Source organism: Bos mutus, chromosome 3, assembly GCF_027580195.1.
Source record: "Bos mutus isolate GX-2022 chromosome 3, NWIPB_WYAK_1.1, whole genome shotgun sequence".
In the NCBI taxonomy this organism is placed as follows: domain Eukaryota; kingdom Metazoa; phylum Chordata; class Mammalia; order Artiodactyla; family Bovidae; genus Bos; species Bos mutus.
The window spans coordinates 98,782,909-98,807,072 of record NC_091619.1 but is presented as its reverse complement, the minus strand read 5'-3'; the positions used below and the strand labels follow the sequence as shown (position 1 = coordinate 98,807,072).

The 24,164-nt window shown below is 40.1% G+C and overlaps 1 protein-coding gene across 1 annotated transcript in view; it reads right to left on the bottom strand.

Annotated features, from left to right (window-relative positions):
* Positions 1-24,164, bottom strand: part of ZSWIM5 (zinc finger SWIM-type containing 5) — a 147,364-nt gene that overhangs the window by 47,665 nt on the left and 75,535 nt on the right. Inside the window, exon 2 of the mRNA XM_070368166.1 lies at positions 1,744-2,100. Coding sequence (XP_070224267.1) covers positions 1,744-2,100 — 357 coding nt within the window. The remainder of the gene's footprint in view (positions 1-1,743; positions 2,101-24,164) is intronic.

Sequence of the window (24,164 nt, the reverse complement as noted above, 5' to 3'; positions counted from 1 at the left end):
AAGAGGAACTAGAATTTTATAATTTCATTTATTTATTTAATTTATTTCTGGCTGTGCTGGGTCTTCATTGCTGTACGGGCTTTGCTCTAGGTGCGGCAAGTGGGAGCTACTCTGTTGTTTAGGTGTGTGGACTTGTGGAGCATGGGCTTTAGGGCACAAGGGCTTCAGTAGTTGCGTCTCCCTCTAGAGCACAGGCTCAACAGTTGTGGCACATGGGCTTAGTTGCTTCAGGCATGTGGGATCTTCCTGGATCAGGGATGGAACCTGTGTCTCTGGCATTGGCCGGCAGAATCTTTACCACTGAGGCATTGGCAGGTGATTCTTTACCATTGAACCACCAGGGAAGCCCCTTTAGAAAGCTACTCTGTAACAGTATCTCTCAAATAGAGCTCAGTTACCACGTGAATGGGCTTCCCAGGTGGCGCTAGTGGTAAAGAACTCTCCTGCATGAAACATAAGAGCTACAGGTTTGATCCTGGGTTGGGAAGAGATCCCTGGAGGAGGGCATGGCAATCCACTCCAGTATTCTTGCCTGGAGAATCCCAGAGAGGAGCCTGGCGGACTATAGTTCATAGGGTTGCAGAGTCGGACATGCTGAAGTGACTTAGCATGCATGCATCCATCATGTAAACACAACTTTGAGGATAAAGCAACAGAAGACTATTTCTGCTAGACAGCAAGAGTTCCTGGAAGCTTGTCTGACTATCTTTATTTCTGATAAGTGATGAGGTTGTATGCAGGCCTTGATTAGTTCTCTTAGGCAACTGGGAAAGGCAGGCCCTTTAGCACATAGACCATAGTATTATACAGGCCATTAACCTAGTCTCACTGTCTTGTTCACACTAATACCAAAGTTATATCCTAAAAACAGAAAGGAAGTATAGAGAGGTATAAAAAACTTGAGTTCTGAAGTCAGGTGAGCCTAGGTTATAAATAATTTCCTTATTTACAAAATGGTTATAATATCTACCTCACAGGGTAGTTTTGAAAACTAAATGAATTAACATATATAAACATACATAAGGTTCTCATGTATGATGCCTGGAACATAGTAGAACCTAACCAACAAAATGAAAAAGTGGCTCATATAGTTCCTCTTCTCAAAATTCTTCAACAGTTTCCTATGATTAAGTATCTACAACCTGACTTCATAACAAAAGCAAGCATTTACTTCAGCCTTAGCTGTTTTTTCTACTAGACTGTAAGATATCTGAAGACAGGAACCATGTCTATTTTATGCCCTCAACAATCAGCAGTATCATATGCACAGAGCAGGTACTCAACATACATTTCTTGAATGAATAAGTGAACATCGTATCTCTCTCCATCCATTATATAGCTCATAAACACAACGCAAACGACACTCTTTAGAATAACCATGGTGCTATGCAGGATCCTGAAATGTTAAGGAATTCTGATATCCATTTCATTTCACTGAATGACATTCATTATTTCATGGTTTCTTTCACTTCTGAATATTCCAGGCTCCTAGAGGCAAGGATTATGTGGACACGTGAAGTCCATAAACTGGTTTAATTTATAACTCTAACATCCTCTGTCATTTTCACCCAAACTTTATGAGGTGGACAATTGGATGGCTTTAAGAAACAGAGTTAATAAATAGTTTGGATAGAATAAACTGATTAAAGTTAAGTGATTACAATGGCAAAAGTATCCCAACCTCTAAACATGCAATAAAGCAACAAAATAGATTTTTCAGCAACAAAAATATTGTACAATTACCATTTACTTGGTTGATTTCAGAGTTGGAGGACAGAATCTCATCTGCCAATTTCTGTGCGGTAGGAAGAACTTCAGTGTGGTGTGCTGTGATCAAATATTGAATAAACTTTTGTAGCTGGTCCCTATTCATCTGGAAAAGGGTTTCTGAGATAGGAAGACGCAATTTGACTTGGTCTGGTCTACGGATCCTGTAGAGTGAGAGTGCTACCACGTGAGCACAGTAGAATATGTCTTTGTTCCCACAGCCACATGTTACTGAGGTGATTTTGCATCGATCAAAACTGATGGCAACTTTATAAGTCACGGCTGGTTCAGAAGTAGTGGCTGGTTCAGTTACTGTGCCACTGAGATGGAAGCCTAAGGAAACAAAGAAGACAGGTTTAGAGATTCTCTAGTAAGAAACGTGAAGATTTTCATTTTGCATTCTAGTTCATCAATTCAGAAACTATTTGCTGAGTATCTTCCACATACACAGCAGGCTCTGTCAAAGGCCAATGAAATCTAGGTATAGTTCTTAAGGAACACACAATCTAGAAAAAGAGTCCTTACCCTTAAGTCTATGGACCTCCAGAACTAATAAGAAAACTTTTGTTTGTATGTATGTACATTCTTTTGGGGGAACATTTAATACCTTTTTTCATAATCTCAAAAAGGTTAATCAAGAAGCTTGAATAAGAGACTTCCCTGGTGGTCCAGTGGTTAGGAATCTGCCTGCCAATGCAGGGAACACAGATTTGATCCCTGACCCAGGAACTAAAATTTCACATGTGTGGGGCAACTAAGCCTGTGTGTCCCAACTACTGACCTCGCACGCCCTAAAGCCCATGCTCTGCAAGAAGAGAAACCACCTCATCAAGAAGCCCATTGTGGTGGTTGGAGACTCAAGTGCTCTAACAATGAGTGAGCTTGAATGCACTACACACTTTCAAGGACTTCTTGTTTAGTTTTACAAGCATTGCATCCCTCCAACCCATCCCCAAGTCACAAAGCTAGCTCTGCCTTGAGAAAAAAGATTTGAACAAATTTCAGCTTACTGTTCTATGGCTGAGGCACCTTTCCTAGCTGGCCTCTACACTGTTTGGAAATTTTAGAATAAAATTGTACTGCAGCACTTTCTTCATTACGTATCACAATGGCTCTGACATCTCAGGGTCCAGGAAAAAAGCTGAACTATAAACTATAACCTGCTATGAGGTTAGCCCCCACAAGCATGTTATCCTATAAGTGTACCATGTTGTCCTTACCTTCAACATGCTCCAAGTGCCATTTAGGAATGAGACAAGATTCAAAAAGTGTGTTGCAATGGCCTCAGGCCCCTAACAATTGAGTTCTTTGTAAGCAGTCTTGCTTACATGTCATGCTTAAATGTGCAACAAGAGCTCTGAAAACATCAATATTAGCAAGAAATTGTTAAAAATTCAGGAATGGCTCATGGCTTAAAAGAGTTCCTATTCCCCTGCCTTCTAAACTAAATAGTGGCATAAGTGGAAATAGAAATGTAACTTAACATTGTGTTACAATGTTATAATCTTAATGTTACATTTGTAACGTAACAAATGTACTTAACATTTCTTTACCAGTATCACAGCTGGGGAATCCAGGACATTGGCTGGACCCAACCTTGGACTAAACAGAAAGTGCTAAGGATCAACCAGTTTTATAGCTATGGAAAATATAAATAAAATTTCTTTCCCAAATAAGGAAATCCTATGTTCTTCATGGCTTAGCTCAAATATCACTTCCAGACGAAACTCTATCTGGTGTCCCAGTTACAAAACTGAATCTTATTAAATGAAGAAACTTTAACATTTGTGCCTGTGGAGCTTACAGTTTAGTTTATAAGAGGGCATTTTACCCAGAATTGAGCAATAATTTCATCAGATAATTTCACAGATGAGGAATAGGCTCACATAAGTTATGCAATTTGCCCCAATTTTATTATATGATTACAGTCATGATAACAGAAATTAAAATGACTGTAAATTCACATTCTGAAACATTTTAGCCTTTAAAACCAATAAAAAATAAATTTGTAAAGAGTTTCCCTCAATTAATGTACTTCTTGAATACATCCAAATTGCTTCTTTTGCTTTAAAAAGAAAATAATTTTTCATCACTAACAGTCTTTGAGCACTTACCATGTGTTCTTTCATAAGCATTATATCATTTAATCCTCACCACAATGTTATATGTTTAGTACTATTAACCCCATTTTTTGTAGGTAAAGAAACTGAGGCTTAGAGAAACAATTTAAGTTGCCTAACTTCATACAGCCTGTAAGCGGAAGAGCTAGGATTTGAACCCAGGCAGTCTGGCTTCAGAGTTTGTGCTCCTAACAATCACATTTTATTTCTATTATAGTGTTCCCCAAACACTAATTTCATTTTCCTAGCTTAGGAAAATCAGAGTGATGCTGGGTACTGTTCCATTTTTTTTACTAACTCAATTTTCATCCTTTGTTTGTATACAGTCAGCTACTATGATACTAAATTTGCAAACTGATAAAAAAAAACGTCCCCTAACAAAATTTTCCAAGCCAGGCTTCAGCAGTATGTGAACCGTGAACTTCCAGATGTTCAAGCTGGTTTTAGAAAAGGCAGAGGAACCAGAGATCAAATTGCCAACATCCGCTGGATCATGGAAAAAGCAAGAGAGTTCCAGAAAAACATCTATTTCTGCTTTGTTGACTATGCCAAAGCCTTTGACTGTGTGGTTCACAATAAACTGTGGAAAATTCTGAAAGAGATGGGAATACCAGACCACCTGACCTGCCTCTTGAGAAACCTGTATGCAGGTCAGGAAGCAACAGTTAGAACTGGACATGGAACAACAGACTAGTTCCAAATAGGAAAAGGAGTACGTCAAAGCTGTATATTGTCACCCTGCTTATTTAACTTCTATGCAGAGTACATTATGAGAAACACTGGGCTGGAAGAAGCACAAGTTGGAATCAAGATTGCCTAGAGAAATATCAATAACCTCAGGTATGCAGATGACACCACCCTTATGGCAGAAAGTGAAGAGGAACTAAAAAGCCTCTTGATGAAAGTGAAAGAGGAGAGTGAAAAAGTTGGCTTAAAGCTCAACATTCAGAAAACGAAGATCATGGCATCTGGTCCCATCACTTCATGGGAAATAGATGGAGAAACAGTGGAAACAGTGTCAGACTTTATTTTTTGGGGCTCCAAAATCATTGCAGATGGTGACTGCAGCCATGAAATTAAAAGACACTTACTCCTTGGAAGGAAAGTTATGACCAACCTAGATAGCATATTCAAAAGCAGAGAGATTACTTTGCCAACAAAGGTCTGTCTAGTCAAGGCTATGGTTTTTCCAGTGGTCATGTATGGATGTGAGAGTTGGAGTGTGAAGAAAGCTGAGTGCCGAAGAACTGATGCTTTTGAACTGTGGTATTGGAGAAGACTCTTGAGAGTCCCTTGGACTGCAAGGAGATCCAACCAGTCCATCCTAAAGAGATGAGTCCTGGGTGTTCATTGGGAGGACTGATGCTGAAGCTGTAACTCCAGTACTTTGGCCACCTCATGCGAAGAGTTGACTCACTGGAAAAGACTCTGATGCTGGGAGGGGTTGGGGGCAGGAGGAGAAGGGGACGACAGAGGATGAGATGGCTGGATGGCATCACCGACTCGATAGACATGAGTTGAAGTGAACTCCGGGAGATGGTGATGGACAGGGAGGCCTGGCGTGCTGTGATTCATGGGATCGCAAAGAGTCGGACACAACTGAGCGACTGGACTGAACTGAACTGAATAGGGACAAATGGCAGAGAATATGTGAAATGTGGTCTCCCATCAGACTCAATCTGGTAATCCATGTGTAAGACAGCACATACCTTATCTAAGTGACTACAAGAAATTCAAAGAGCCAAAACATACAAATATGTTATTTTTTTCTCTTTCTAAAGGTATCTTATGAGTAATTCATTCATTAAACTAATAACTATTTAAGATCTGCTGTGTTGAATCCCAAGGATACATCTATGCTGCTGCTACTGCTGCTGCTGCTGCTGCTAAGTCGCTTCAGTCGTGTCCGACTCTGTGCGACCCCATAGACAGCAGCCCACCAGGCTCCTCTGTCCATGGGATTCTCCAGGCAAGAACACTGGAGTGGGTTGCCATTTCCTCCTCCAATGCATGAAAGTGAAAAGTCAAAGTGAAGTCACTCAGTCGTGTCTGACTCCTAGTGACCCCATGGACTGCAGCCCACCAGGCTCCTCCGTCCATGGGATTTTCCAGGCAAGAGTACTGGAGTGGGGTGCCATTGCCTTCTCCAATAAAAAGACCAAACAACTCCTGAGTTTATAGTATCTATATAACTTTGGGGACCTACTGCAAAAAGCCAACTCATTGTAAAAGACTCTGATGCTGGGAAAGATTGAGGGCAGGAGGAAAAGAGGGAGACAGAGGATGAGATGGCTGGATGGCATCACCGACTCAATGGACATGAGTTTGAGCAAACTCCAGGAGATGGTAAAGGACAGGGAAGCCTGGCATGCTGCTGTCCATGGGGTTGCAAAGAGTCAGACATGACTTAGCGACTGAACAACAATAACATAGTCTAGCTGGGGAGACATATTTAACCACTAACTCCACAAGTAATTATTTAGTTCTAATTGTGAAGAAGTACAGAATGGTTGTTGTTCAGTCGCTAAGTCGTGTATATAATATGGGAGACATGACCTGATTTAGGGACGGGAGTGGTAAGGGATGGGCTCCTTGAGGAAATAAAATTTTGAGAGGAAATAACATGCAGAATTTTATAGAATAAATCAGAATTAACTAGGCAAAAGGATGGGGAATGGCAGAGTAATGGTAAAGATGACTCCAGGTAGAAAAAAAAAGTGCATATGCAAAAGGCAAAGGAAGACTACGCAGAGGTGCAAAGGCCAAGAGGAACACAGAATGCTCAGAGAATGGAAAGAAGCCCAGCAACTAGAAAGCCAACAGGGACGGGGGACGGGGTGGAAAGGGGAATACAATGAGGCTGGAGAAGCAGGCAGGAGCCAGGGCTCTGGGATGCATCCCAGCTCCTCCCGATGCTCCATACCCAAGAGGGTCACTAAATGTTGCAGATTCTGCCTCCTAAGTATCTCTCCATTCCAGCTGCTCTCTGTGGTGACCCAAGGACAAAAGAACAGATAAAAGCAAGGAGGGTCTTGGAATGCAGGAATGGAAAAACCAGATCCTCATCGTCCTTCCCTCCCCCATGTTGTAACTATTAACAGATTTCAGGTCCTCCTGAGCAGTATAACCTGTCTCTCTCCTGCCGCACACAGGGAGAAGGTATTTGCCTTACTCTTCCCCCACCAAGTATACGTGCCTCATCCAATCAGCAAATGACTCACAAGACCCCTATCCCACTCCTTGTACCCTGGGTATAAAAGTGGACTAAGGACCCCTGTTCTGGAGAAGGAAATGGCAACCCACTCCAGTATTCTTGCCTGGAGAATCCTGTGGACAGAGAAGCCTGGTGCGCTGCTGTCCATGGGGTCACACAGAGTCAGACACAACTGAAGCGACTTAGCATGCATGCATGCGTTGGAGAAGGAAATGGCAACCCACCGCAGTATTCTTGCCTGGAGAATCCCAGGGACAGAGGAGCCTGGTGGGCTGCCGTCTATGGGGTCGCACAGAGTCGGACATGACTGAATCGACTTAGCAGCAGCAGCAAGGATCCCTGTTCAGCGTTGGTTCTCCCTTGAGCTGGCCCACTGTTCTAACAGTGTCTCCCATTCTAATAAACTTTATTTCTCTCTCATTCTGTCTCATGTCTGGAAATCCTTTTCCAATCCTTGCCCGGACCATGACACTCATCCTTTAACTCCCCTAACACTGCCTCAGACCAAGATCATAATAATCTCCTACTTGGATTAACTAATCTTCCTGCCTCCTAGTCTTACTTCCCTCTCATCTTCCATAACATGAACAGAATGATCTTCCTAAATCATGGCATTCCTACTAAACTATGACCTATTCATTTCATAGTCTTGGTATCTAACACAGAATCTGGCATAGAAAAAAATTTATAAAAATGTTTGTTTAAAATCTTTTAAATGATTCCTAACTGATAGTAGGATAAAGTTCAAATTTATGATGCAGTCTCTTTTTTTATCTCTTCAGACTTGCTTCCTGCCACTTCTCAGTGCACTAAACATACTAAACTACTTGCAGATTCTTGACTATGCAATGTTTTCTTAGCCTCTATGTCCCCATACCAGGTGTGAGTTTCTCACCTCCTTATCCTAATTCTCAACTCAAATGATACCTACTCTGGGGAATCTTCCCTGATATCCTTAGAGAATTAAATGCTTCTCCTCCTTTTTTTTTTGATGGTACAACGTGCGCGATCTTTCCCAATCAGGGATTGAACCCCTGCCCCTGCATTGGGAGTGTGGAGTCTTGACCACTGGACCTCCAGGGAAGTCCTAAATGCTTCCTGAGCTCTCGTTTTTGTTTTTTTTTAATCAGCCATATCTCTTTTACAGCACTTGATATCAGTGTAATTAATAGTTTTTATATTTGCCTTTGCCCTTTAGATTGTGAACTCCTTGAAAACAGGGGTTGTCTTTTTCATCCTATGTTTTCATCTCAGGCACATTTTAAGAGTTTCGTAAGTATTTGTTTATGGATGAATGAATAATTGAACACTAAACTGAATCTTTAATTTATACATCCACATTCATGATTCACAGAGAATTAAGCATGCTTATGAAATTCCTGATTTTATAATAAAATAAAATCAACCAATAATTAAACAGTTTTACTGGGATGGTGAACAAAGTAACAATAATTTGAATACAAGCTAATAATTGTGAAACATTGATATTATTTTCCATAATTCATATTTATGCCTCATATGGACACCTGTTACGCTTCTGCCAATCTTTAACCCCTTTTCTAAAATATAAAATATGAAGTTTCATTAGCTAACAATCATTGGATACTCACTATGTGCGAGAGTATTCTAAGTAGTTTCCATGTATTTTCTAACTAAATCCTCACAAGAGCTCTACAAGATAGTTTGTGTATTAGTCCCCTTTCTCAGATGATGAAACTGAGGCTCAGACAGTAAAGGAAACTATCTAACATCACACAGCCTGTGAGAGGCTGAATTGGGCTTTGCACCAGGTAGTCTGGTTCCAGAGCCTGTACTCTTAACTACTATGATAAGTCGTACTGAATACGACTATGCAGTTAAAACTATGTATACAGAATTTTATAAAAGTAATTAGCAAGCACAGTGCTATACAAAGATGCACTAAGGACAAGTCAGTAAACTCTAACGTTTGCCTGATTTCCTGGGCAATTGTTAAAGGCAACTGAAATTGACAAGTGCTTATGATACTCTCACAGTTGGAAGGAAGACGAGCTCATGAACTCATCTGTACTAGACAATGTCTCAACACAGGGAGTGAATCATCTGAAGGTTCTAAAGGAAAGCACTTCTCAGTATAGCCCTCTGACACCATTCAAAGTCTTTTGTGTTTCTGAGTGCAAAAACGCCTCTAGTAAAGCTTGGGCAATTAAAACCACTTTGCTCATTGGTCTTTTGATTCACCAGACCCTTGAGCAGGTGCTAATGCATGAAAATGAATGTAGTTTCAGCCAATGGCAGGGAAAAGGAGAGCAGTGGTTCACAAGAAGAATAATTTTTCTTATAGTCAGTTTAGGTACACACATACACACACACAAACTAGGTAACTTCTTTGCACCAGAACACTTTTCTCTTGAAAAAATTTGGTTTTGATGAAACTATATAGTATAAATTACATTTTCTCACTTTATTCCTGTTTCCTGGAAGGCTACAGCAGTATACTAGAAGCCACTCTTTTTCCTTTCTGTCACTTAGCAAAATGGTAGTTACACAAAGGCTTAAAACTGTGAAAGTGACATGTTCAAAATAACTAATTTCCCTTGTAGAAAACCTTATTCAAAAGCTGGATAACTACTGCTTAACAAGAGCGCTGGGATGGCTCTATGGACTCATTCTATTATACACTGAGCTGAGGAATCAAGGTGCTTGGGTTCTAATTCCAATGCCCCTCAATTCCTCTATGCCTCAGTTTCTTAATTATGCAAACAGACATAATACTTATATGCCTACCAGATTCATACGAAAGTAATTAGTAAAGAACACATTTCCCAGAGATATCAGTCAATAGCAATCCCAACCAGCCTATATAAGTTTATAAGAACCAGATGGCACCCACACACTGGATGAGGATGCGAGAGATTGCAAAGTGAGGAGCAGTATTGTTATTTGGGAATATAAATGATGCTGCCCCATTACCCTGAGAGCTATTTGGTTTGTTTGTATTAGAGAGGTCACCCTAAGCTTCTCAGAGCAGCTGAGTAAGCTGGAGGGCCCTTCTTGTGGCCATCTGCTCCCCTCCCAGACTCCTCTGGCAAATCAAGAGGGTTTCCTTGTATTAACCTCTGAAGAGCAGCCACAGGCCCTTCTCAGCACCAGCTTCAGCAGGCAATGGTCTCCGCTCTCCATCTGTGCCAGCAACACAGTTACAGAATAATGAGACTTCCCAAGCCCAGGCATTCACTTAGAGATACCCTTGCATTACCTAGTTTACCAGTACTCTTCTACTTGGATCTCTATTAAGGGGATTACGTGTATATTTTAAAAGATTGAATTATCTTTCGTTATTTTAGAAACACTTTATGTAGAAGAAAATAAAACGGAAAGGATTTGTCTGGAAAATTCATTTAAACATCTAATATGTATAAAGCATAATCATTTAAAAATGATAAATTCATTCCCCCTACCCCAGCCCCTCTGTGGAGCAAAAGACTTATGGAATAAGCTGTTTGTATACTGATGGACAACCAACCTATTCAGAACTGCAGATCAGAAGCCTGCTTCTCACTTTATAGATATGAACAAAAGTTGGAAAAAAATACCACATCCCTTAAGCAGTTCTCTGCAAAAACAATGTGTATATATACAAGGTATTTAGTTCAGTTCAGTCGCTCAGTCGTGTCTGACTCTTTGCAACCCCATGAATCGCAGCACGCCAGGCCTCCCTGTCCATCACCAACTCCCAGAGTACACCCAAACTCATGTGCATCGAGTTGGTGATGCCATCTACCATCTCATCCTCTGTCGTCCCCTTCTTCTCCTGCCTCCAACCCCTCCCAGCATTAGAGTCTTTTCCAATGAGTCAACTCTTCGCATGAGGTGGCCCAAGTATTGGAGTTTCACCCTCAGCATCAGTCCTTCCAATGAACACCCAGGACTGATCTCCTTTAGGATGGACTGGTTGGATCTCCTTGCAGTCCAAGGGACTCTCAAGAGTCTTCTCCAACACCACAGTTCAAAAGCATCAATTCTTCAGTGCTCAGCTTTCTTCACAGTCCAACTCTCACATCCATACATGACCACTGGAAAAATCATAGCCTTGACTAGACGGATCTTTCTTGGCAAAGTAATGTCTCTGCTTTTTAATATGCTATCTAGGTTGGTCATAAAACTTTTCTTCCAAGGAGTAAGCGTCTTTTAATTCATGGCTGCAGTCACCATCTGCAGTGATTTTGGAGCCCAAAAAATAAAGTCTGACACTGTTTCCACTGTTTCCCAATCTATTTGCCATGAAGTGATGGGACCAGATTTCATGATCTTTGTTTTCTGAATGTTGAGCTTTAAGCCAACTTTTTCACTCTCCTCTTTCACTTTCATCAAGAGGCTTTTGAGTTCCTCTTCACTTTCTGCCATAAAGGTGCTGTTATCTGCATACCTGAGGTTATTGATATTTATTGATATTTCTCCCGGCAATCTTGATTCCAGCTTGTGCTTCTTCCAGTCCAGCGTTTCTCATGATGTACTCTGCATAGAAGTTAAATAAGCAGGGTGACAATATATAGCCTTGACGTACTCCTTTTCCTATTTGGAACCAGTCTGTTGTTCCATGTCCAGTTCTAACTGTTGCTTCCTGACCTGCATATAGGTTTCTCAAGAGGCAGGTCAGGTGGTCTGGTATTCCCATCTCTTTCAGAATTTTCCACAGTTTATTGTGATCCACACAGTCAAAGGCTTTGGCATAGTCAATAAAGCAGAAATAGATGTTTTTCTGGAACTCTCTTGCCTTTTCCATGATCCAGCAGACGTTGGCAATTTGATCTCTGGTTCCTTTGCCATTTCTAAAACCAGCTTGAACATCAGGAAGTTCATGGTTCACGTATTGTTGAAGCCTGGCTTGGAGAATTTTGAGCATTACTTTACTAGTGTGTGAGATGAGTGCAATTGTGCAGTAGTCTGAGCATTCTTTGGCATTGGCTTTCTTTGGGATTGGAATGAAAACTGACCTTTTCCAGTCCTGTGGCCACTGCTGAGTTTTCCAAGGTATACATGTTGCCAAAAAGGAGGTTATAGGCTAATAACTACTGCCTGGGTTATTCATTTGAACAGAGAAAAGGACAATATATAATTATAAAATGATTTCCAGAAATTACCCTACTCCATTTAGTGGTCTACATCAATGGGGAAAAACAGAAAACTAAACAAGAGTTGCTTTTCAATCAGAAAAGGAAAAGGACACCCACAGCCATTTCTGATCAACCACAATATTGAGTGAGGAGATGTTTATTTCTGAAAAATCTTCAAAATAGTATTCAGATTTATATTAAAGCATTAAAATTACCCATATATCTTTTTCCAAGAGGAAAAGCTTCTGGCTACTTCTTTGAGATTGTATGGCCTGAATCAAGACACCAGAATACACTGAAATTCTACTAAAATGAGTTAATATCCATGAGATTTCTAGTACTCATGCCTGGAAAATTCCATAGACAGAGAAGCCTGGCAGGCTACAGTCCACAGGGTCGCAAAGAGTCAGACGTGACTGAAAGAGCAAACATACTGTAATACTACAAAAATATTATTATGTTAGTATTCCAACTATAACTGCAGTTAACTCCTTTATTACAATATCTAAAGGCCCCCTCATTTTGAGCTGAGCCCTAACCTCAAATGATTTAAAGACAAATGTCTATGCATAAGTATCATATGTGTATGTTAATTGCTCAATCATGTCCAACTCTTTGTAACCCCATGGACTGTAGCTCACCAAGCTTTTTTGTCCATGGAATTCTCCAGGCAAGAATACTGGAATGGGTTGCCATTCCTTTCTCCAGAGGATCTTCCTGAACCAGGGCTTGAACCTGGATCTCCCGCATTGCAGGTGGATTCTTTATCATCTGACCCACCAGAGAAGCCCATATAATCAAATTCTAGCAGCAATCAAAAGGCTAATTTTCAGGGGATTTTAATCCTCATTTTTTTCTAAACTCCATGACATTTTATTTCCAACATGGCCTTTTTAATATGGAGATGAATGCATATCCCTCATAACATTCTTTATTTAAAGGTTTCATATGCTAGTAAGAACACCATTCCTAACATTTACAGCATTCTGGTCAAGGCCTCACATTACCCTCTAGCTTTATTCTTTTGTTCCATCTTGCAGCTTGACCTGTGTGGGGCAGCAAGAATGTCAAAACAAATTCAATTAGGACAATGCTTTTCATTTTGTTTAGAAACTGAGCAAACCATTTTTCCACATTCTACAGTAATCTGATTCCATACAAACACCAATCAAATAGAAGACATTCTCATTAAGCCTTCATTCAGGGTTCTAAATGCATTCACATCATCCATTGGATCCAAGAGCCATTCTTTACTGGAAAAATCTCTAATGTCAGCAACTCTTCTGAATGAAAATTACATTCTTACTGTACAATTCCATCAATTGGCCAGCTTTCCCTTGTGCCCACTATTCTTATATGGCTTTTAACTCCTTTGCTGCTTCATCCCCAAAGGCAGGGAACAAAACTGCAAAATAGAATGTTCCTCCTCATGTATACTTCTTTAGAAAGATTCCCAGAATCACCTTTGGAATATATAAATTGTGAATTGTGCTTTTATGGGTTCTCATGCTCTGTGTAATGTAATTTATTTTTTAATACATTTGAGTTTAAATTTGTTTATAAAACAGTCATGATCTAAGCTAAAGTTCAATTTATTCAGGCCTTGCCTCAGAATTATAGCACACCAGAACTCAGAAGGTATAGACATCAAGGAAAAGAAAAGCTGCCTTCTGTGAGTCAGCAAACTTGCTTACTGAGGAGCCTGTAGGAGAAACAAAAAAGTCAGGTGAAGTTTTCTCCTGTATAAGCCAGGTTAAGATTCAAGAGTTCATCTGCAGTTCATGTAGGGACTCTCAAGACCAAGAATACACCAAAGAAGAAGGCTACAGAATGTTTTTGTAGGCACAGAAGTGAAGATTCCTGGAAGATGAATGGAGATACCCTTACCTGAGTGGTAGCTGAAAGATAAAAATCTAGAAGGTCCACAAAGATAAGAGCCAAAGAAGTTTCTTTGGCTCAAAGGTCTAAGTAAGACCACACATGGAATCCCAATATGTAAAATGTTTTGCCAGGTAAAATATTTGACTTTTTTCTCATGCAAAATTGAAGGGAAAAAGGAAAATAATCACTATTATCTAGGGAAATAGCACTTAAACTTAATGATCATCTGAGACAATGAATGTTGAAAAAGATGAATTTCAGATCATCAGGGTTATTACCATATTTTAATGGCCACCATAGTGAGCTATTTTTTAATTTTTCTTATTTTTCTTACTCTAATGAAGGAAAAAAAGATTTTCAAGCTCAGGCAGAAAGTGAAGAGGAACTAAAAAGCCTCTTGATGAAAGTGAAAGTGGAGAGTGAAAAAGTTGGCTTAAAGCTCAACATTCAGAAAATGAAGATCATGGCATCCGGTTCCATCACCTCATGGGAAATAGATGGGGAAACAGTGGAAACAGTGTCAGATTTTATTTTTTTGGGCTCCAAAATCACTGCAGATGGTGACTGCAGCCATGAAATTAAAAGACGCTTACTCCTTGGAAGGAAAGTTATGACCAATCTAGATAGCATATTCAAAAGCAGAGACGTTACTTTGCCAACAAAGGTCTGTCTAGTCAAGGCTATGGTTTTTCCTGTGGTCACATATGGATGTGAGAGTTGGACTGGGAAGAAGGCTGAGTGCCAAAGAATAGATGCTTTTGAACTGTGGTGTTGGAGAAGATTCTTGAGAGTCCCTTGGACTTCAAGGAGATCCAACCAGTCCATTCTGAAGGAGATCAGCCCTGGGATTTCTTTGGAAGGAATGATGCTAAAGCTGAAACTCCAGTACTTTGGCCACCTCATGCGAAGAGCTGACTCATTGGAAAAGACTCTGATGCTGGGAGGGATTGGGCGCGGGAGGAGAAGGGGATGACAGAGGATGAGATGGCTGGATGGCATCACTGACTCGATGGACGTGAGTCTGAGTGAACTCCGGGAGTTGGTGATGGACAGGGAGGCCTGGCGTGCTGTGATTCATGGGGTCGCAAAGAGTCGGACACGACTGAGTGACTGAACTCAGTGAGTGTGTTGTGGTATCTCATTATGGGTTTCATTTACATTCCTCTAATAAGTAATGATGTTGAGAACTTTTTCATGTGTTCACTAATCATATCTATATCTTCCTTTGTGAAGTAGCTGTTCAAATCTTTTGACCATCTAAAGAAGTTGGGTTGTGTGGTTTTTTTAAAAAAGTGTGTTTTAGGCGTCATTTGTATATTCTGGATACAGGTCCTTTAGCAGATATGTTTGTCAGGTATTTTCTACTTGTCTGTGTCTCGCCTGTTCATTTTCTTAGTGCCTTTTATAGAGCAGAAAACTTGACAAAGTCTGATTAATCAGTGTTTTTGTAATTATTGCTGTCTCAATAATGTTTTTATAGTTTTCCTAATAGCCTCATCTATATCATCAGTCAATTTCTAAATATTTGAAATTTTATGCTGTTGTACATTGTATTTAACCACTGCATTTTCTAACTGCTGGTCTATCAAATTATAACTGATTATTGTGTATTAAACTGCTACCCAGTAACTTGCTAAATTCACTAGTTTGAATAATACATCTATAGATTCTTTTGGATTTTCTACCTCCACTTTCATATCCTCTACAAATAATGGGAGCTTTCTGTTTTTGTTTCTAGTCATTATACCTTTTCCTTTCTCTTCCTTTCTATACTGGTTTGCACCTCCAGCGCAAAGTCAAATAAAAATGGTGATAAGTAGCATTCCTTTCTTGTTCAGTTATCTTAGAAAAATAACTATTACCACCACCAACAAACTTTCAGCATTTAGTTTGATATTTAATGTAAATTTTTATGATAACCTTTATCAGATTAAGGAAGTATCCATGTCTTCCTATTTGCTAACAGTTTTTATCATGATAACAGATTGAATTTTATCATTAGTTATTCTAAACCAAGAGGTTTTATCTGTATAGTTGGTTTTCTGTGTTGCAGAAATTATGTAACTAATTTTTAAGTTGTCCACATAAAATCTTTATTTAAACTATTCCTCCAGGTGTTGATATATGTAGGTACCTAAAGTGAGCTGAAGATACCTAGAGTGACTTCTGTGGTTGAGGTTTCAGTGTCTGGGGTTTTGCTCTGTCTAGGATGTTGCTCCAACACAGCTTATTTTTAACCAGATGTAATGTGTACTCCATATTACACTTTATTTATACCTTATTGTAATCCAGTAAAGTAAATAGATTAGTATCATTTAAAAGGACAGTATGATGGGAGGAGTAGCTCTCTGGTTAAGGCTTGACTAAGATAACCCTCTTCCAACAACACAAGAGAAGACTCTACACGTGGACATCACCATATGGTCAACATCAAAATCAGACTGATTATATTCTTTGCAGCCAAAGATGGAGAAGCTCTATACAGTCAGCAAAAACAAGACCGGGAGCTGACTGTGGCTCAGATCATGAACCCCTTATTACCAAATTCAGACTTAAATTGAAGAAAGTAGGGAAAACCACTAGACCATTCAGGTATGACCTAAATAAAATCCCTTATGATTATACAGTGGAAGTGACAAATAGATTTAAGGGACTAGATCTGATAGAGTGCCTGATGAACTATGGACGGAGGTTCGTGACATTGTACAGGAGACAGGGATCAAGATCATCCCCATGGAAAAGAAATGCAAAAAAGCAAAATGGCTGTCTGAGGAGGACTTACAAATAGCTGTGAAAGGAAGAGAAGCGAAAAGCAAAGGAGAAAAGGCAAGATATAAGCATCTGAATGCAGAGTTCCAAAGAATAGCAAGGAGAGATAAGAAAGCCTTCCTCGGTGATCAATGTGAAGAAATAGAGGAAAACAACAGAATGGGAAAGACTAGAGATCTCTTCAAGAAAATTAGAGATACCAAGGGAATATTTCATGCAAAGATGGGCTCGATAAAGGACAGAAATGGTATGGACCTAACAGAAGCAGAAGCAGAAGATATTAAGAGGAGGTGGCAAGAATACACAGAACTGTACAGAAAAGATCTTCACGACCCAGATAATCACGATGGTGTGATCACTCACCTAGAGCCAGACATTCTGGAATGTGAAGTCAAGTGGGCCTTAGAAAGCATCACTATGAACAAAGCTAGTGGAGGTGATGGCATTCCAGTGGAGCTATTTCAAATCCTGAAAGATGATGCTGTGAAAGTGCTGCACTCAATATGCCAGCACATTTGGAAAACTCAGCAGTGGCCACAGGACTGGAAAAGGTCAGTTTTCATTCCAATCCCAAAGAAAGCCAATGCCAAAGAATGCTCAAACTACAGCACAATTGCACTCATCTCACACACTAGTAAAGTAATGCTCAAAATTCTCCAAGCCAGGCTTCAGCAATACATGAACCGTGAACTTCCAGATGTTCAAGCTGGTTTTAGAAAAGGCAGAGGAACCAGAGATCAAATTGCCAACATCTTCTGGATCATCGAAAAAGCAAGAGAGTTCCAGAAAAACATCTATTTCTGCTTTATTGAGTATGCCAAAGCCTTTGACTGTGTGGATCACAATAAACTGTGGAAAATTCTGAAAGAGATGGGAATACCAGACCACCTGACCTGCCTCTTGAGAAACCTATATGCAGGTCAGGAAGCAACAGTTAGAACTGGACATGGAACAACAGACTAGTTCCGAATAGGAAAAGGAGTACGTCAAGGCTATATATTGTCACCCTGCTTATTTAACTTCTTTGCAGAGTACATCAAGAGAAACGCTGGGCTGGAACAAGCACAAGTTGGAATCAAGATTGCCGGGAGAAATAACAATAACCTCAGATATGCAAATGACACCACCCTTATGGCAGAAAGTGAAGAGGAACTAAAAAGTCTCTTGATGAAAGTGAAAGTAGAGAGTGAAAAAGTTGGCTTAAAGCTCAACATTCAGAAAACAAAGATCATGGTATCTGGTCCCATCACTTCATGGGAAATAGATGAGGAAACAGTCGAAACAATGTCAGACTTTATTTTTTTGGGTTCCAAAATCACTGCAGATGGTGATTGCAGCCATGAAATTAAAAGACGCTTACTCCTTGGAAGGAAAGTTATGACCAACCTAGATAGCATATTTAAAAGCAGAGACATTACTTTGCCAATAAACCTCCGTCTAGTCAAGGCTATGGTTTTTCCAGTGGTCATGTATGGATGTTAGAGTTGAACTGTGAAGAAAGCTGAGCCCCGAAGAATTGATGCTTTTGAACTGTGGTGTTGGAGAAGACTCTTGAGAGTCCCTTGGACTGCAAGGAGATCCAACCAGTCCATCCTAAAGGAGAGCAGTCCTGGGTGTTCATTGGAAGGACTGATGCTGGGGCTGAAACTCCAATACTTGGGCCACCTCATGCAAAGAGTTGACTCACTGGAAAAGACCCTGATGCTGGGAGGGATTGGAGGAAGGAGGAGAAGGGGACGACAGAGGATGAGATGGCTGGATGGCATCATCGACTCAATGTACATGAGTTTGGGTGTACTCTGGGAGTTGGTGATGGACAGGGAGGCCTGGCATGCTGCCATTCATGGGGTCTCAAAGAGTCAGACATGACTGAGTGACTGAACTGAACCACATAGGTATGCAGTAGTATATCATTGGATTTTAATTTTCATTTCTCAAACAATGTATGATGTGTATATTTGCAATCCATATATCTTTAGTGATGAAGGATCTACTCAAAATTATGCCACTTTCATAATTGGATAGCTTGTTTTTTCATTAGAAAGTTTGGGTGTTCTTTCTATTATCTAGACACAAATCCTTGATTAGATATGCACTTTGCAAATATTTTCTCCCAGTATGTGGATTGTTTTCATTGTCTTTATCACATTTTTCAAAGTGAACAAGTTTCTAATTTTGATAAAGTCTCATTTATCACTATTCTCTTATAGATCATGATTCTGTTGTTGTATTTAAGAAATCTTTGCCTAACTCAAGGTCAAAAGAACTTTTCCTGAGAGGGACATCAGCATCATGGTAGCATAAGATGTTGTTCCTTTTTGCTCTCGCTTTTAGCAACTAAAAATCAGCATCCATCCAAAAATGAAGGTACCTCTGAGAGTTGTGGGGCTTCCCTAGTAGCTCAGACAGTAAAGACCATGCCTGTAATGTGGGAGGCCTGGGTTCAATCCCTGGGTTGGGAAGATCTCCTGGAGGAGGGCACGGCAACCCACTCCAATATTCTTGCCTGGAGAATGGACAGAGAAGCCTGGCAAGCTACAGTCCATGGAGTTGCAAAGAGGCAGACAAGACTGAGTGACGAAGCACACAGCACTGGGAGTCGTGAGATCTCCAACACTATACGCCAAGGGACTTGGAAGCAGTCTCTCGTATCTGTGCATTAGCTAATAGTCAGGGAAGACTCAATAAGGGCTGGGAAACAGCAGGAGCCAGAAAACTAGTCCCAACCTCTCTTAGCTATAGTTGGGGAAAACTCAAAGAGTGTTCATGCGGAAGTCACTGCCAGATAAGAGAGTATTTGTAGAGTCCAGCCTTCTTGAGGGGAAATTTTTAGCACTGGGGCAAAAACAAAACAAAGCAAAACAAAAAATAAACTAGATGCAACAGAAAAAGTAACTAGAACTTTGCCAGTGCTGTCCCTCTCTCAAGGTGATAAGGTTGGGGAAGGTGAGTGCTTGGCTACTCCAGCTGTTCAGACACTGCTGGAGAAATTTGTTTTTTAGTACCCAGAGTATTGAGGTCAGACTTCCATGTCTGGGGGTAGGGAAACTGAAAGAGGCAGATAAGAATATTAAAGGGCATTAAAGAGACATGGTTCCTGCTATTTGCATTTAACCCACCCATGAGCTACTAGGAGAACCTCACCTAATGATCTCTGCATCTGATCCACAGGCACATCAACATCCCAAGTGCTACACCCACACCACCCACACCCACCCCAGAAGGCAGCTCCTTCTGCACACTCCCAAATATGGCAGTTAGAGTGAGAGCCAGTGGAATGCACTCAGATAATCAGACCAAGGTCTGTAGGTAAGAGGAACCACATACTTAAGCCATAGCACCACCTTCTGGAAAATAAAAGAGGTTTTCAGCAATTGGCCTTGTGAGATGTGAAAATTAAAGAAAGCATAAAAGCTTAAGAATTCTGCCACAAGGATGAGCAAGAAATGGGAAGCAGGTTTATCCATTCAAGATTGGAGAAAACCCCACATATAACAGGACCAACAAATAGTATATCCTACCTGAAGGCAATTAGTAAATATTTGAGGTGTCTGCCACTCCAAGTGCAAAAGCAGCAACACAAAAAGTCCAAGGAACATGAAGAATCAAGGAAACATGTCATCACCAAATGACAATAATCTTGCATAATTGAATACAGAGATGCAGAATTTGGCTATCTAACAAAAAATTCGAAATAGCTATTTTAAGGAAGCTCAATTAGCTACAAGAAAAACATAAAGATAATTCAATGAAGTCAGGAAAAATAATACCTAAACAAAATCAGAAACTTAACAAAGAAGAAGAAATCATAAAAGAGAAACAAACAGAAATTCTGGAGCTGAAGAATCCAATGAATGAAATGAAAAAAAAGCAATAGAGAGCATTTACAGCAGAATAGACCAAACAGAAGATAGAATAAGTTTTCTATAGGAGAGTCAGAAGAGAATACTGGAAAAAGAGTAAAGAAAGCCTATGTAATCTTTATGACACTAACATTGTTCAATTATTAGAATAACTGAACTATTAAAAGGAAAAATGTGGGCAGAATATTTAAGAAATAATAGCTGAGAAATTCCCAAATTTGTGGAGAAAACTGGACAACTAGGCTCACAAGGCTAATAGATCCTCATTATCTCATGCAATGCAAAGTAACCTTCTTTAAGATACGTTATAATGAAACTGTCAAAATACAAAAAGAATCCTAAAAACAGCAAGGGTAAAAAAGATGGTAACATTCAAAGGAATCCCAGTTAGGACATCAAATGATTTCTCAGCAGAGACCCTACAGGCTAGGAGAGAATGAAATGATATATTCAGAATAATTGAAAGAAAAAAAATTGCCAACCAAGAATATTCTATCCAGCAAAGTTATCATTCAGATACAAAGGAGAAATAAAAGACTTCCTAAGACAAACAAAAGCTGAGGGACTTCATCAACAACAGACTTGAAGTTCAGCCGAATGTTGTGTTCACCAATATCGTGGCTCAGTGGTTCAGAATCTGCCTGCCAATGCAGGAGACATGAGTTCAATCCCTGATCCAGGAAGATTTCACATGCTGCAGAGCAACTAAGCCTGTGCACCACAACTACTGAGCCTGTGCTTTTGAGCCCAGGAACCACAACTACTGAACCTATGTGCCACAACTATTGAAGTCTGTGCACACTAGAGTCCATGATCCACAAAAAGAGAAGCCACTGCAATGAGAAACTTGCACACCACAACTAGAGTAGCCCCTACTTGCCACAACTAGAGAAAATCCCACACAGCAATGAAGACCTGGTCAAAAATAAATAAATAATTTTTTTTTAAAAGACCTAAATAAATGGAGAGAAATTCCATGTTCACAGTTTGGAAGACTCAATATCATAAAGATTTTACGTCCTCCCAAATGCAGTTAATGTAATTACTATCAAAATCCCAGCGAGATTTTTTATGGATAAAGACAATATTATTCTAAACTTTTAATGTAAAGGAAAAGGAACTAGAATAGCTAAAACAAATTTTTAAAAGAAGAATAAAATAGAAACAATCTACCCTAGTAAAGTAATGCTCAAAATTCTCCAAGCCAGGCTTCAGCAATACATGAACCGTGAACTTCCAGATGTTCAAGCTGGTTTTAGAAATGGCAGAGGAACCAGAGATCAAATTGCCAACATCCGCTGGATCATGGTAAAAGCAAGAGAGTTCCAGAAAAACATCTATTTCTGCTTTATTGAGTATGCCAAAGCCTTTGACTGTGTGGATCACAATAAACTGTGGAAAATTCTGAAAGAGATGGGAATACCAGATGACCTGACCTGCCTTTTGAGAAACCTACATGCAGATCAGGAAGCAACAGTTAGAACTGGACATGGAACAACAGACTGGTTCCAAATAGGAAAAGGAGTACGCCAAGGCTGAATATTGTCACCCTGCTTATTTAACTTCTTTGCAGAGTACATCATGAGAAACGCTGGGCTGGAAGAAGCACAAACTGGAATCAAGATTGCCAGGAGAAATAACAATAACCTCAGATATGCAGATGACACCACCCTTATGGCAGAAAGTGAAGAGGAACTAAAAAGCCTCTGGATGAAAGTGAAAGAGGAGAGTGAAAAAGTTGGCTTAAAGCTCAACATTCAGAAAACGAAGATCATGGCATCTGGTCCCATCACTTCATGGGAAATAGATGGGGAAACAGTGGAAACAGTGTCAGACTTTATTTTTTTGGGCTTCAAAATCACTACAGATGGTGATTGCAGCCATGAAATTAAAAGACGCTTACTCCTTGGAAGGAAAGTTATGACCAACCTAGATAGCATACTCAAAAGTAGAGACATTACTTTGCCAACAAAGGTCTGTCTAGTCAAGGCTATGGTTTTTCCAGTGGTCATGTACGGATGTGAGAGTTGGACTGTGAAGAAAGCTGAGCACGGAAGAATTGATGCTTTTGAACTGTGGTGTTGGAGAAGACTTTTGGGAGTCCCTTGGACTGCAAGGAGATCCAACCAGTCCATTCTAAAGGAGATCAGTCCTGGGTGTTCTTTGGAAGTACTGATGCTAAAGCTGAAACTCCAGTACTTTGGCCACCTCATGCGAAGTGACTCACTTGAAAAGATTCTGATGCTGGGAGGGATTGGGGGCAGGAGGAGAAGGGGATGACAGAGGATGAGATGGCTGGATGGCATCACCGACTCGATGGATGTGAGTTTGAGTAAACTCTGGGAGTTGGTGATGGACAGGGAGGCCTGGCGTGCTGCAATTCATGGGATCGCAAAGAGATGGACACGACTGAGCAACTGAACTGAACTGAACCCTATTTTAAGACTTAAAGCTATAATAAATCAAGACTGTGAGGTATTAGAGAGATAAATACATAGCTCAACACAACAGTATAGAGAACCCAGAAACAGACTCACAGAAATATTACCAACTGCTATTTATTTGTCTGTTTTAAAATTTACATTAAGGTTCACTCTTTGAGATGTATAGGTCTGTCAGTTTGACAAACACATAATGTCATGTACCTATCATCACAGTATCATAAAGAGTAGTTTCACTGCCCTAAATATACCCTGTGCTCCAGTAATTTACACTTTCCTTTTCAATCACCACCACACCCCAAACCCCTGACAACCACTGGTTGTTCTTTTTTAGTGTCTCTATAGATTTGCCTTTCCAGAATGTCAGGTATTTGGAATCATATGGTTTACAGACTTTTCAGACTGGCCTTTTCACTTAACAATAAGCATTTAAGGTTTCTCCAAGCCTTTTCATGGCTCGATAGCTCATTTCATTTTTCTGCTGAATAGTATTCCAATGTATGAATGTACCAAAGTTTATTTATCCACTCACCTTCTGAAGGACATGTTGGTTGCTTCTAAAATTTGGCAAATATGAAAAAAAAACTGCTATGAGCATTCCTGTACTAGTTTCTATTGTTGTTCAGTCACCCAGTTGTGTCTGATTCTTTGCAACTCCATGGACTGCAGCACGTTAGGCCTCTCTGTCCCTCACCATCTCCAGAAGTTTGCCCAAGTTCATGTCCACTACATCAATGATGCCATCCACCCATCTCATCCGCTGAAGCCCTCTTCTCCTTCTGCCCTCAATCTTTCCCAGCATCAGGGACTTTTCCAATGAGTCAGCTGTTCACATCAGATGACCAAAATACTGGAGTTTCAGCTTCAGTATCAGTCCTTCCAATGAATATTCAGTGTTGATTTCCCTTAAGATTGGCTGATTTGATCTTTTTTGTCCAAGAGACTCTAAGGAGTCTTCTCCAGCACCACAGTTCAAAGGCATCAGTTTTTTGGCATTCTGCCTTCTTTACAGT